Consider the following 14761-nt stretch of genomic DNA (forward strand, 5'->3'; position numbering starts at 1 on the left):
CTTTACTGCTCAGAAGCAAAATGAAAATGGCCATATGCAACCAGCCTAAAACCAAACTAGCCTGCGAGTTACTTGCAGTCTGTTTAGGTTTTATGCTGGTTGCTGCAAATCAGTATCTGAGGTTGGAAATGAAGCCTTTATGACTTAAATATAGTAATAAAGGTCTATAATTTAATTTGATTATGTAAGGGACTTAAAACGTGTCACAATACATATATAAGTGGTAAAAGGTTAAGCAAGTAAATGACAACTGCCCTATTCGAAGCGGAGGTAGGGGATGAATGGCTGCAGAAGTAACTTCATGACCGATCTCTGACGAGTCAAGTGGCCAGGTAAGGATTTGAAATTGCAAAATCAGATTTGTAGCCCAGTGCTCCATCAACAGAGCTTACCGGCCTGGTTGGTAAAGCAGATGTAACTGGCCTGGTTAGTAAAGCAGATGAAACCGGCCTGGTTAGTAAAGCAGATAAAACCGGCCTGGTTAGTAAAGCAGATGAAACAGGCCTGGTTAGTAAAGCAGATGAAACCGGCCTGGTTAGTAAAGCAGATGAAACCGGCCTGGTAAGTAAAGCAGATGAAACCGGCCTGGTTAGTAAAGCAGATGAAACTGGCCTGGTTAGTAAAGCAGATGAAACCGTCCTGGTTAGTAAAGCAGATGAAACCGGCCTGGTTAGTAAAGCAGATGAAACCGGCCTGGTTAGTAATTCAGATGAAAAGCAATCAATAGAAATAGAACAGTTGTTTCTATAACACAGGGTTAACCTAATCATTCATGCAATAAAACAACAACACTGTTGTCCACTCCAGAAAAGGAAAGCCATATTCTCACTCCTGGGGAAATGGGGCCGGGGACCTTTTTGGTAGTTTATAAATGCAATACCATATCAGAGGAAATTCAGTAAAATTTGAAATTTACTTCAAGTAAAGGATATCTAGTTGTTAAAGCACAGGTAATGTTTTTAGCAATTAAATACTTGTTTTATATATAAATATATATAAAAATGAATGTAAATCTAAAATTTGAAGGTCCCCTTTTTCATTTTCATCTTGATTGTTCTTAACCCATTTATGCCTAGTAGACACTCCCATCCTTCTAAATTGGATCAATTTATTTCCAAAATTAGGGATGTCTAGTTTTTTTCCCTATATTTAGAATATTTCTTACAGAAATTGCTTCACGCAAACAGCGCAGACCCTGTAAACGCCGCATCATGCGGCGTCTCATCAGGGTCTACCCTGAATGCCAAGGCCTTTTTTTCTAGACGCTATGCATAAATGGGTTAATTATAGGGAAAAATACATACTTTACATACTTTTAGATTTGGGTAATGGGGCAGAATTTAGGCAGCGCAAATTAGCATGCCCAGAAAAGGCATAAAAATTATTGAGATTTCAAAGCGAGTCATCAATGTCACCACTAGGTCACTTACGTGATAGTCCAGACAAGCTTTACAATGATAGTGTCTGGATGTAGATAAGACACACCAAGGTCCCAGAAACACGTCATGTTTTCCCAATTGAAGACGCGACAGTTGATTTTTGTTACCGGGACAGGCTCATCTATAACAGATCACTAAGCTATAGCTATAGACACGACACTTGATTTTTGTGATTGGGACAGGGTTATCTATAAAAGATCAATAACCTATTGAACAGAACCATAACTCACTGGACACACATGAAAGAGAAAAAGAGCATTTTCTGAGAAAATAAATAATTCCTATATTTACTTTATTGTAATTAATATGCTGAACTTTAAAAAGCAGATAAAATGAAATAGCAGATTTTTAAAGAAAATTAAATGCTCAATAAAATAGATTTTTTATTCAAATGTTTATAGGCACCAACCAATTATTAGCTTGAATTGAATTATAGGGCAAAACAAAATGTGTTTGTGAAGCACTATGTCTCCCCATGTATTTGACCTTTGACCTTGAAGGATGACCTTGACCTTTCAACACTCAAAATGAGCAGCTCCATGAGATTCACATGCATGCCAAATATCAAGTTTCTATCTTCAATATTGCAAAAGTGTATATGGAATGAGCGATTTTGACCCATATATTAGACCTTTGACCTTGATTGATGACCTTGACATTTAACCACTCAAAATGTGCAGCTCCATGAGATACATGTTCATGCCAAATATCAAGTTGCTATCTCCAATATTGCAAAAGTTATGGCAAATGTTAAAGTTTGACGCAAACCAACAAACAGGGCAAAAACAATATGTCCCCCACTTAAGTGGTGGGGGACGATCAAATATGGATTTTCAGGGTTTTGTAGTTCCTTAGAAAGTTATGTTTAATTCAAGACATTTCTTACTAGATTTAAGTTTTTAAGGCTTCATTTCGAAACCTTAGATCTGATGACCAGCAAACAGCATACAACCTGAACAGACTGCAAGGTTTTATGCTATTTGTACATGGGCATTTTCACATTGCTTCTAAGTGGAAAGGGTTAAAGCCTCATGAGTGTAAAATTACGTTCTAACATCATGCCATATAAAAATTATGCAGAGATGGGTGTTTGAAAATTTAACAGAGGAAAGTCATGTGTAGTACAATAATCACACGTACACTCCACATTCACAAACTGAGTGCCGATGATTTCCGGACGTCCGTTTGTCCGGTTAAGTCTGCAGATGTAGGTCCCTCCATCATCCGGTGACCGGATAGGCAGACGAAGCACCATGGAACGTGTCGATTCGATGGAGGTATATATATCGGCCAATACTTCGTCATTTTTTCGGGTGAAAACGAGGTAGCGTGAATCATACACTGCATCAAACTGTGTGAGGTTACAGGTCAACGTCAAGTTTTTACCGATGAAGATGTAAGGATCTTTGGGAAGAACGACTGAAAAATGTAATTTATGAAACTGATAAGAATTTTCAATAAGTAGGAAAAACATTAGGACATCAGTATTAATCTGAAGAGGAAGAAGCAAAGAAATGTTGTTATGGCAAATCAGAGGTGTTGTCAACTAGCGACCGGAAGGTCAAGGGTTTGATCCCACTGTGGGAGAGTTCTTAACAGTTCTTCAAAGAGACACCAAGTACTGGTTCTACCCTGGAAACAGACTCAAGAGCACTCAATAAGGATTAAGCTTTCAATGCAATCCAGCTAAAATGAAAAGCTTAAAAGTTAACAGCCTTTTATTTGATCAATTTTACAGGCATCTTCAGTATCAAATTATCTATCCACCCACCTTTAAAACTTAACAACAAAATATTTTTGGCTTAGAGTCACTAATTTAACTTTAATGCAAGTAAAACTAATACAAACTTGCCAAAAGCATTCATAAACACGTGGGAATAAAAAGATAACAATACCTAAATTGTTCAACAGGTCAACATAATGGCTGCTATTGAATGTTCATTATAGTTATACTACTGACCCATGGCATTTCTGCAATAAACCCATAACAAAGCAAGGTGGTGAAGATGACCTAGCCTCAAGTTTATGGCATTTTATTGATTGACAACTGCTTTGAAGTAAATCCAGATTGTCAAACAAGTGTACCTGACTGATAGTGTTTAATTAAGGTTATTAAGGCCAAGGTAATCTTAAATAAAAAGTGTGTTACAAGTGAAGGTTGATTTTTTTTAAAGCTCTACTCTTCAACAGAATTTAAGCGTAGATTACTAGTAATGAAGTAACCTACTCACACCTTTCCTGGGTTAACAGATTAACTAGTGAAGAAAGTTTTTTCTTAATTGTCCAAGCATTAAAAATTTCACGCTGGTTGAATGCGCAATTTATATCCATAATATGCTTGTATGATTTCCTTTTGAAGTTCTACAACTATTGGGATAAAAAAAAACACTCTTTATAGAATTCATGAAATGCAAGCATTGGGTTTTAAATACAGTGGTATCTTCTAACTTATATACATGCTACGAGAACTAGTCAGGTAGTATTTTATAATGCTCGTTTTAAATACAGTAGTACTCTCTGCCTACATGCTACAAAGAACTTGCAACGTGTAATTATGCGTACTTTCAACAGTTGAGAAAAAATGGACTACAACTAGGTGAAAATATAACTGTATGTTACAGATAACTGCCCTTCCTAAATCAGAGGTGGGGGGGAGACATGTAGCTAAAACAATAATTGTTAACCAATCACCATACAAAATATGTGACCAGCCCGGAAACAAATCTGCAATCTTTTCATTAGCAGTCAAGCCCAGTACCAACTGAGCAAGGCGGCCCGTTTTTATCATAAAGTTTTTGTACAGGTGACATGCCTGTTGAGGCCTCTTAAATTTAACCCATTTATGCCTAGTGGACTCTCCCATCCTTCTAAATTGGTTCTATTTATTTCCAAAATTAGGGATGCCTATTATATTTATTTCTATATTAAGAATATTTCTTATATAAATTCCTTTAAGCAAACAGCGCAGACCCTGATGAGACGCTGCATCATGCAGCGTCTAATCTGGGTCTACGCTGTTTGCCAAGGCCTTTTTTCTAGACGCAAGGCATAAATGGGTTAAGGCAAGTAAGTATACTACTTGGAAACCAAGACAAGCCTTCAAAACAATACAAATTCCATTTACACTAAACCTTTTCAAATATAAAAATAAATTAAATCAGTTCTTCCAAACCAAATGTTATTTTGAGATAAAAATATCACTCACCTCATAGGACAGGCTTTCCTTGTAAAATTAATTCTCTTGTAAAATGAATTCTCTTGTAAAATGAATGAACTTATTCTGATTTTTTTTCTCAAGGAAGGGGCCTTAGTTAACATTAAAAAAATCTGATAAATATAGTTTTCAAAAGAAACATATTTTCCCAATTTTCGTTCAACTTTGGCTGTGGATTTTTAAGCAATGAGTAGAAGAGGATTACTTGAAACACATACTATGTTTCTGCTTGGCCTAAATGGGACATAAAGAGCACTGTGGAACCCCAGGTCTAAGCACTTCCACCACACTTGACAAGTGTTGTAAATAAAATGAATTACAATCACACTTGGTTCTTACAAACATTAGGGTTACTTATACCCTCACACAGCTATTTCAGCAATGTTCATGAACAAATAACTCAGTTTTAATAAGGTTAAACTGATATGGAATTTTGTTTTTTAATTGGGAAACCTTCAATTGGGAATTTTTAGGTCCCATTTGGGAAAAATATATAACTTTTTTCATTTGGGAATGGGGCCGAATACCGCACCCGATTTTTAAGGAAAAAAAACTGACTCCTGAATGTATGTATGACTGGGAATGATGCGTGTTAAACACAGCTACACGCACTGGTACAATTCATTTTTAATTTTTAATTTAATTGCTTGAGATACGTGGAAGTAGATTGATAAAAAAACTTAAAACATTTCATGGCAAAACAACAACCATCAGACAGGCAGGCGGACACAAATATGCCCTGTATCAAACTTCACCTGCAGGGGTATTACATGTACCTTTTTAATAATACTTTTATAAATGTTTAATACCTGTTGTATCTATTTATCCAGCATGCAATAACAATACTAGAGTTTGCTTAACTTAGTATACAATAATGTAATCTTGTTCATTTCCGTTAATCATTCAACATAACTGATGAACTAATTTGAAACATTACTAAACTATTATGAAAAATACATGGTAAATATGTTACCTTGCTTAGCCAATAAAAAAAACAGTAATCTTTACCTGATAAGGTAATATCGACTTTACCACTACTTCATCATTTCTACTTTACAATAAATCGACAAAACCTCAAAAGCAAAAGCTGTGAAATTTTATGTACATGTGGCTTGCGTATACTTACGACCACTCCCAACAGCATCTACCAGTGGTAATGATGCTGCGAAGAGCAGAGACAGAAGAAAACACCATTTAGGCCAGTCTTGCATCTTTCAGTGGCAGCCACCACTCAACATCCCATCAAAGGCTTCTCATCCCCGATTCAGTTCCTGAAAATAGATAGGCTGGATCTTCAAGATTGCATATTTACAAATGCATCTAAAATAATTCACTAGAATAATGCATGTTAAAGCAACTTTCAGCAGTGTGCATTTTGAAAAAGACCAGCTTTGAAGACTTTATGGCTTAACACAAATGTAATATATTCACCACAAGGATGTGGCTGTACTACTCTCTTTTGACCCTTTACCACCTCGATGCCTATTTTGACACATTCATAGACCCTGAAAAAGTTACATTAAATTAAAGACCTTTCTTACTAGATTCAATTTTTAAAGGCTTCATTTCCAACCCTTAGATACTGATGAGCAGCAAACAGCACCTTAAAACAATGCGAGTTTTCAGAGCCATCGTCACTTTGCATTTTAAAAGGGTTCAAAACAGAGCTGAAATCTTGTGTTGAGTCAATTGGAAGATAAACATTTTGAAGAGGAACAAGATCACCGCCATGCGGGTGCAGACCGCTCATCTATTTTTCTTTTTAAAGGTGAAGGGACCTATCTCAATTTCAATCACAAAGGAGGAAGGGGTGGAGTGGAGAGGGGCGTATAGTGCGGGTGTGTGGTCATTTATTACATTATCTTCCAAAAATGCCCCCAAAAAATGCCAAAAAAAATTTAAAAAATTATTATTTTTTATTTTTTGGGGGGGGGGGATTCTTGGGTGGGATGGTTGGACGGTATTTCAAAAATAAAATAATAAAAATAAATATTTGTGTTTTTCAACCATGTTTCAAAAAAAAAATTTCTTTGGGGGGGGGGGGGGGCAGGGGGGTATAATGTTAGGGTGTGGTGGTCATTTATTTGATGATCTTTAAAAAATAAAAATAAAAATTGGGGGGGGGGGGGGGGGGACTCGGGGGGGGGGGGGGGGTGGTTTGGGTGGAATCTATTGTGGTATGTTAGGAAAGAGTTGATTTGTCAAAGTATCAATCAAATCTAATCATAAATAAAGAAGTTATGGCAATTATAGCAAAATTTAATAATATGACCTTGAGAGTCAAGGTCATTTAAAGGTCAAGGTAAAATTCAACTTGTCAGGTACAGTACCCTCATGATAGCATGAAAGTATTTGAAGTTTGAAAGCAATAGCCTTGATACTTTAAAAGTAAAGTGGATCTAAGGGCCATAATTCCGTAAAAATGACAACCAGAGTTTTGCAACTTGTCCTTTACTGTCCCCTTATGATAGATAGTAAGTGTTGCAAGTATGAAAGCAATAGCTTTGATACTTTAGCAATAAAATGGACCTAAACACAAAACTTAACCAAAAATATAAATTTTCTAAGTATAAAAAGGGCACATAATTCTGTCAAAATGCATGCAAGAGTTATCTAACTTTGCCTGCCCAGTCCCCTCATGATAGTAAGTAAGTGTACCAAGTTTGAATGCAATAGCATTGATACTTTATGAGAAGAGTGGACCTAAACGCAAAACTTAACCGGACGCCGACGCAGACGCCAAGGTGATGACAATAGCTCTTTTTTTTTTCTCAAAAAATAGATGAGCTAAAAAATCAATCCATTCATAATAAACGCATACAAAATAAAAAAAACATAATTCACTAATATTCAATATATCATATACAAGGTTTAAACATACAAGTGGTTCATTGAGAAAAACTGTCTTATAATTTTAAGGAAAAATATTCAAATTCAAATTCTTTTCAGGAGACGAATTATCATAAAAAATAAAGTATGAAATATTGAACAGTTACTTTCCACTAATCTGCATCAATGTTTGAAATGATGTAATCTACCAACATGTTATGCCAGTCAACTACATCTGCCTAAATGAGGATATGAATCTCAAATATTCTTTACCTGGCATAGAAACTAACCTGAAACATCAGCAAAAACTGTCACATAGACAAGAAACTGTTACATATACAAAGAACTGTTATATAGACAAAAAACCTTCATACTGGCAAGCAACTGTTATATAGACAAGAAATTGTCACATAGACAAGAAACTGTCACATAGGCAAGAAACTGTCATATAGACAAGAAACTGTCCCATAGGCAAGTAACTGTCACATGGACAATCAAATGTAATAGACAACAAGCTGTCATATCGACAGAAAAATTGTCATATAGACAAGATACTATCATATAGATAATAAACTGTCACATAGACAAGAAACTGTTGTATAGAAAGAACACTGTCACTTTACAAGAAACTGTCTTATAGACAATAAACTGTCACATAGTCAAGAATCTGTATCATAGGTAAGAAACTGTCACATAGACAAGACACTGTCACAAAGACAAGAAACTGTCACTATACAATAAACTGTCACATAGTAAAGAAACTGTAATATAGGTAAGACACAATCACATAGACAAGAAACTGTCACATAGACATGAAACTGTCAAATAGACAAGAAACTGTCAAAAAGGCAAGATTAACTGTCTTGAAACAATAGGACAGATATAAATATAATTGCCCATTTTTATTTTTTCAAAAGTACTCACATTAAACATTTTGAGTGTGCATTATCTTCTCATTATTTCAGTGGTCTTTACAAAATTTCTTTACATTTACAAAAAATCTGTATCACTTGATGTAAAACTTTCTTTTGAATAATTTTCTAATATTGCAAGATTTATTATTCAGTAATTATATAGTAAATTCTCACAAACAATAGAAGCAATACATAACTGGAATATCTGTTGTTACAATTTACTACAGGCAGCTTTAAAATATTATAACAGATTAACCAATTAGCTTAATTCATGATCATAAAACATACTTATACAATGACACCGCATTTGACAAACTTTTGTCATAGTAATTGTCCTCATTACAAATAACTTAAAACATTTTTATAAATGTTAACTACCACTTTCTATAGGCGTTAATTATGACTAATACACAGAGTTGAGGTCGAATGCTCATTGAAAATAAAAACATTTGTTTATTTTAAATTACAACGGTAAGATAAAAATGTTATGTATACATTATACATTCCCAATACAGACCTAGAGTGTGGAAATACACTATCTTCATAACCTACTTTTAAAATGTTTACATCTCCACCAGACTGAGTAATGAAAGCCGTAATGAGCCTTGCCCTGTGAAAAGCCAGTTAAATGCATTAGCATAAAGTGTTGTCCCAGATTAGCCTGTGCAGTCCGCACAGGCTAATCAGAGAAGACACTTTCCGCTATTTTTTTCATTAAAATGAAGGCCTTTCATGACAAAATCCAGTTTAAACCGAAAGTGTTTTCCTTGATTAGCCTGTGCCGACTGCACAGGCTAATCTGGAATCACACTTGAAGCACATGCATTAAACACCTTTTCACAGAGTTAGGAGCATATATAATGTACTCACTCATTTACTACTTTCTATGTCAACAGTGATGGTATAATTAAACAAGAGATTGCCAAGCAATATTGTCTCCTACCGGTGAAACTCCACGATTGTCAGTAATTTTTTTTTTTTAAATATATTTGTTGCCATAGCAACCAGAATTCTTGACGTAGGAAAAAAAAGAAATGACGTGCATAATCTCCATATTGCAATCTATCCATGCTTCAAGTTTCATGAAAAAAAATATGAAGAACTTTTTAAGTTATCGCAGAATCCAGAAAAGTGTGAAAGACTGACTGACTGACTGACCAACTGACTGACTGACAGACTGAGCACAAACCATAAGTCCCCTCCGGTTTCACCGGTAGGGGACAATAAAAATAAACTCTTTACACACCAATGAGCTCATGAATTTAACATCCAAATCCAAAAACTAATTCAGCTCATGAATTTAACATCCAAATCCAAAAACAAATTCACACTAGTGCATTTAGTTGAATATTCTCCAATATCTGTATGTACCTCACTGTATGAAGTCTTTTATCACTTTGACATACTTTCAGATGTACACAAACATGAGTCCAAATAAGCCATTCAAGATCGATATGACCTTACACTTTCAATGGCCAATTGAAAACCGTCAAGGTAATAAATCAGTACCCACACATATATAGTTTAATGACAAACTAAAATGTAAACAATTTCACTTATGTATGGGCAAGATTCACTGATAACATTTTACAATTTTAACACAATTACTCTGTTTCTTATTTATAGTTCTGCTCTGTACATAAACTCAATAATTGTCAGTCCAGTTTATTGAGATTAAAATGAAAATATGAATGGGGCTAATACATAATACAGTGCTGATAAATGATTTCTGAAAGTAATATTAAAAGAAAATGTATTATGTTTTAAACAGAAATTATACACAGTTTAAAATGCCCTATGCGGAAAGTCTTTGGCCATTTTTTTACAAGTTTATACAATATTTCAAAAAGTTTTTACAACATGTAAATAGGGGAAGATAGAGTACATAAGAATAGTGAATTTCAAAATCCCAGTACCATCTTTTTTGTTACTCTATTAATTTTTGGTTCTTGATATTGCAGCTATAGCATTGATACAGTAAAAAAAACACTTGCAGTTAGTTCAAGAATGCCTGAATTCTTATGTAACCCGTTACCACTTAAACACGTATTTAGACGCATTTTTAGTCCCTTAGAAAGTTACATTAAATTAAAGACTTTTGTTACTAGATTCAAGTTTTTAAAGCTTCATCTCCAACCCTTAGATACTGATGGGCAGCAAATAGCATAAAACCTGAACAGACTGAGTGTTACTCGCAGGCTGTTACGGTTTTATGCTGTTTGCACATAGCCATTTCAACTTTGCTTCTGAGGGGGAAAGGTTTACTGCAGAACAAGGAAATGGTTCATGCCCTCCTGTATAAAACTGAGCAACTGAGCAAGCTCGCCTCAAAATCGGCACCAGTGTGTGGCTGGTGGGCTCGGGCTAACTTCCCAATCACTGTGTATCTGTTTATAGTTTTTATCAGTAAATACTGATTTGTATAAAAAGATAATTTTATCATTTGAAATACATACATCCATTAGTTATAAATTATTATGTTATAATGTATATACAGATATTGAGCCTCATAACAATGGTACATTTTCAAAATAAAATTTAAATGTCGTCACAGTGAAATGGATACGGTGTCCGCCTTGCGCCTGGGAGGCCACGGGTTTGATCCCCGTTCTTAAGATATATCCCATAAACACAAAGTACTGGTTCTACCCAGGAAGCACACAAAAGAGCGTTTCAATCAGCCTTAGGCTGTTGATGGGCTCAAGCTAAAATAAACAGGTTTATACTCAGAGACTGGATATAATTCCCATTATAAATTCATCCACTAAATAACTCTCCTAAACACTGGGAAACATTGACTTCACAACAGTTTTACTATTGTTTAGCATTTAAGAATAAATGTTTAACTTGTTTTCTTTAAAATACAGCTTCAAATAAAGGTTTCAATAGAATGTTGTCATGCCATGATTACAATTATGAACACTAACCTTGTCTTTTAAGGCTTTTAAAATCCACAGTTGATAACAATCAGCTACTCATCCTTTATTAAATGTAAGTAATAATGCATAACAAAATTCCAATTACGCATTTCAGTATTTTATAATTGAGTATTGTTTTTTGTATGCTAATCTCACAAATATTCATCCGCACACCAAGTTTATATCAACTGCAGTGAAGAAAAACAATATATATATACTACAAGGCTGCAGTCTTTTGCTAGAGATTTGAGTCAATACGGTCAATATATCATCAGACAAGTCAAACTATAAAGGTGTTAAAGTAAATATTATTTCTAAGGATGAATATGGGCACTGTGATGGTATTTGTTTGCTTTGTTCATAAATATAATAGCATAGGTAGTCAAGTGATCTGCTGTGTTTACATTTGGACAAAAACTGTCAATCCTTCAATCAGAAATAAAGTCCTTAAGGGCACATTTTTTCCAGGTAATATATGACTGTGTCTTGTTCTGAGAAAACTGGGGTAAATTCATGTGCGAAGTGTCGTCCCAGATTAGCCTGTGCAGTCCGCACAGGCTTATCAGGGACGACACTTTCCGCTTTAATGGTATTTTTAGTTTCAAGGAAGTCCCTCCTTACCGAATATCAAGTTTAGGCGGAAAGTGTCGTCCATGATTAGCCTGTGCGGACTGCACAGGCTAATCTGGGACGACACTTAACGCACATGCATTATGACCGGCTTTCACAGAACAAGACACATATATGCACATCAACATTGCCATGTTTTTGTTTGATTTTAGAGATTTTATCTCTTAAAACAAACAAACAGGCTGAAAAATGTATTCCCATTATAACTTGTGTGTATAGCAATCACACGCTGGAGGTAATTTTACAGACTTATATGTGAATCTGGATTTTATCCTACAGCTAAATAGAGAATATTATTACAATGGATTATTATCATATTATGAATGTGAATAACAGTGTTGGGATATAAAACTGGAATGAAACTAGTGCGACTCCATTTTCGATTTGGTTAAAATGTCGAATGTACTCGAATAACGCGATGTTTTGTTGAACAATTGATGGATTGATTTTAAGAAAAGTGTCAGTTAATTGTTCTTTAACTTTTTGAAGGAAATCGATATTGAATTAAAAGGGGTAATTTCTTAGATGAATAAGTCGTTCCTTTGTCAGTCGATCAAAGAATGTCTATCCACAAAAATTGCCTGCTTACATAAAGTGCTTTAAAATGGAAAAGATGGATTGCGATGAAGAAATGTGTTCAGAATTTTAACTTGTCATGGAAGCAAATTAAACTTTACGAAAATAAACATAGTTTTAACACAACTTCGGTGAGTAGAACCAGTACCGTACGTCTTCGCTTATAAGACGGTTTGACTATAAGACGAGACCCTAACTTTAGGTCCCAGATCGGCTGTATTTTGCTTGGCCTCGCTTATTATAAGACGGGCCATTTTTTAAGGACAAAAATTGTCAAGAGTCAACATTTGTTGGTCGGCCATTTTGTAAGTAAGTACAATAAACCAAGGAAGCTCGTTATCGGATTTGTTCCCTGATTTACGTCGACCTATTTTAATGCCGAGTTTATATGTATATTAATATTTTTTATTTTTGTTTTTCAGGTACCGGTACCCGACGTATATGGATATATTACACTTATTTATTTATATTTACAATATAATCATTGTATTATTCATTATCGCAAGCTGACAATGCAACTTCAACAAGAACAACAGGAGACGGAATTTGTTTTATATCGATTGTATTTGTAGAGCATTTTTATTAGTTAAGCATGATCATATACGTAAACAAACGATATAACAACGACATAACAATACAATAACAACATAACATTCAACTAAAATCCATCAAAATCCTCATCGTCATCATCGTTTCCAAACAGCTCAAGAAACTCTCGCTCGTTCACACCGTCATCATACACTCCAACATCCTCCTCACATTCATCTATCTCACTCACAACACTCTCACTCTGGCAGGCACCTGCCTTTCCATTTGCCGTCTCCACTAGATCGGCAAACAGTTCATCGTCCTGCATGCCATCCAGGCTGTTGGAGATGCCACATTTCAGGAACGACTTCATTACCATTGCCGCCGGTATTGATTCCCATGAATCAATGATCCACTGGCACGCCGTGGCAATGTCCGGTCGTTTCAGGTTTCCGGCTTTTGTTAACTCCTTTGTTCCGGAAACCATCCAGTTGTTCCACCGCTCCCTCATATTAACCTTGAAAGGCTTATTCAGGCACACGTCTAGGGGCTGTAGGAGAGACGTGCGCCCTCCCGGAATGACCGCCTGGTAAGTCTGGTTTTGTTTTAGGCGGTCCATCACGCTCTCAAGAAGATGGGCCCGAAACATGTCCCATACAAGTAATGACTTGCGCTTCAGAAAGGCGCCAGGGCGAGTAAACCATACGTTGCGCAACCAATCCTTCAAAATCGATTCATCCACCCATCCTTTGGGCTGTAGGTATACGACCACGCCGGCAGGCAGCTTCTCCTTCGGCATGGTTTTACGTTTGAGCACTATAGCCGGCTTCAGCTTAGTGCCGTCCGCTAGGCATGACAGTATGACGGTGAAGTGCTGCTTTTCGGCGCCAGTTGTCTTGACTGACACCGTCTTGGCCCCCTTCACATCCACCGTCCTGTTCCCCGGCATGTCGAAAAACATGGGGGTCTTGTCCATGTTGCCAATGGACCCCAGGTCAAGCTCATTTGAATTTCTTAAATCAATAACAAACTTATGAAAAGCCGTTACTTTACAGTCAACGTAAGCAGGCAACTTCTCTGCTATATGCGTCCGCTGATGCAAGCACAGTCCACGCCTGTTCATAAAATTGAAACACCACCCGCTAGAGGCTTTAAAGTCCTTAACATCCATCTCTTTGGCGATTTGTAGCGCTCGCAGGCGGATTGCTGGTCGCGTCACAATGTAACCACTGGTGCGAAGGTTCATAATCCACTCATGAACCTTTGCATCCAAATCCTCATACGGTGCCAGCACCGTCCGGTTCCAGCACCATCCTCATCTTCTTTAGCCCTTTATTGGACTCATCCAACATCTTTGACTCCTTTTTTCTCCAGTCTCTAACCATTTTTTCTGTCACGCCAAACTCGCGCTCTGCAGCACAGTTGGTGTGCATTTTCGCATACTCAACAACCTTGAGCTTAAAGTTTACGTCATATGACGCTCTCTTTCTCTTCATGGACATCTTTTATCTTAATCGAGTGCAAATATAATACTTTGGAAATTAATGACGATTATGAAAATGGGTGCGTTATATCTCTGATAGTATGATTGCGTTCTGTAAGTTTGCAACCAATCAAATTACTTAACAATTAATGTATGCATCATATTGACCTATCAAATACAAGGTAAGTCACTTTATGTTAATTAGTGTTGGATGTATAATGCCATCTGCG

At 36.0% G+C, this 14761-nt stretch overlaps 1 protein-coding gene across 7 annotated transcripts in view; it reads right to left on the bottom strand.

The window, feature by feature from the left end:
- Positions 1-14761, bottom strand: part of LOC127874092 (interleukin-6 receptor subunit beta-like) — a 188948-nt gene that overhangs the window by 41300 nt on the left and 132887 nt on the right. For 6 of the 7 annotated variants that reach the window (XM_052418211.1, XM_052418217.1, XM_052418216.1 and 3 more), the window contains 3 exons: positions 5780-5924; positions 2580-2858; positions 1431-1560 (listed from right to left, as the gene is read on the bottom strand). In XM_052418211.1, coding sequence (XP_052274171.1) covers positions 1431-1560; positions 2580-2858; positions 5780-5864 — 494 coding nt within the window. In that variant the 5' untranslated portion in view covers positions 5865-5924. Of the gene's footprint in view, positions 1-1430; positions 1561-2579; positions 2859-5779; positions 5925-9642; positions 9797-14761 lie in introns of those variants that run through there. The other variant, XM_052418218.1, reaches the window with a different exon arrangement.

This window comes from Dreissena polymorpha, chromosome 3 (assembly GCF_020536995.1).
Source record: "Dreissena polymorpha isolate Duluth1 chromosome 3, UMN_Dpol_1.0, whole genome shotgun sequence".
Classification (NCBI taxonomy): domain Eukaryota; kingdom Metazoa; phylum Mollusca; class Bivalvia; order Myida; family Dreissenidae; genus Dreissena; species Dreissena polymorpha.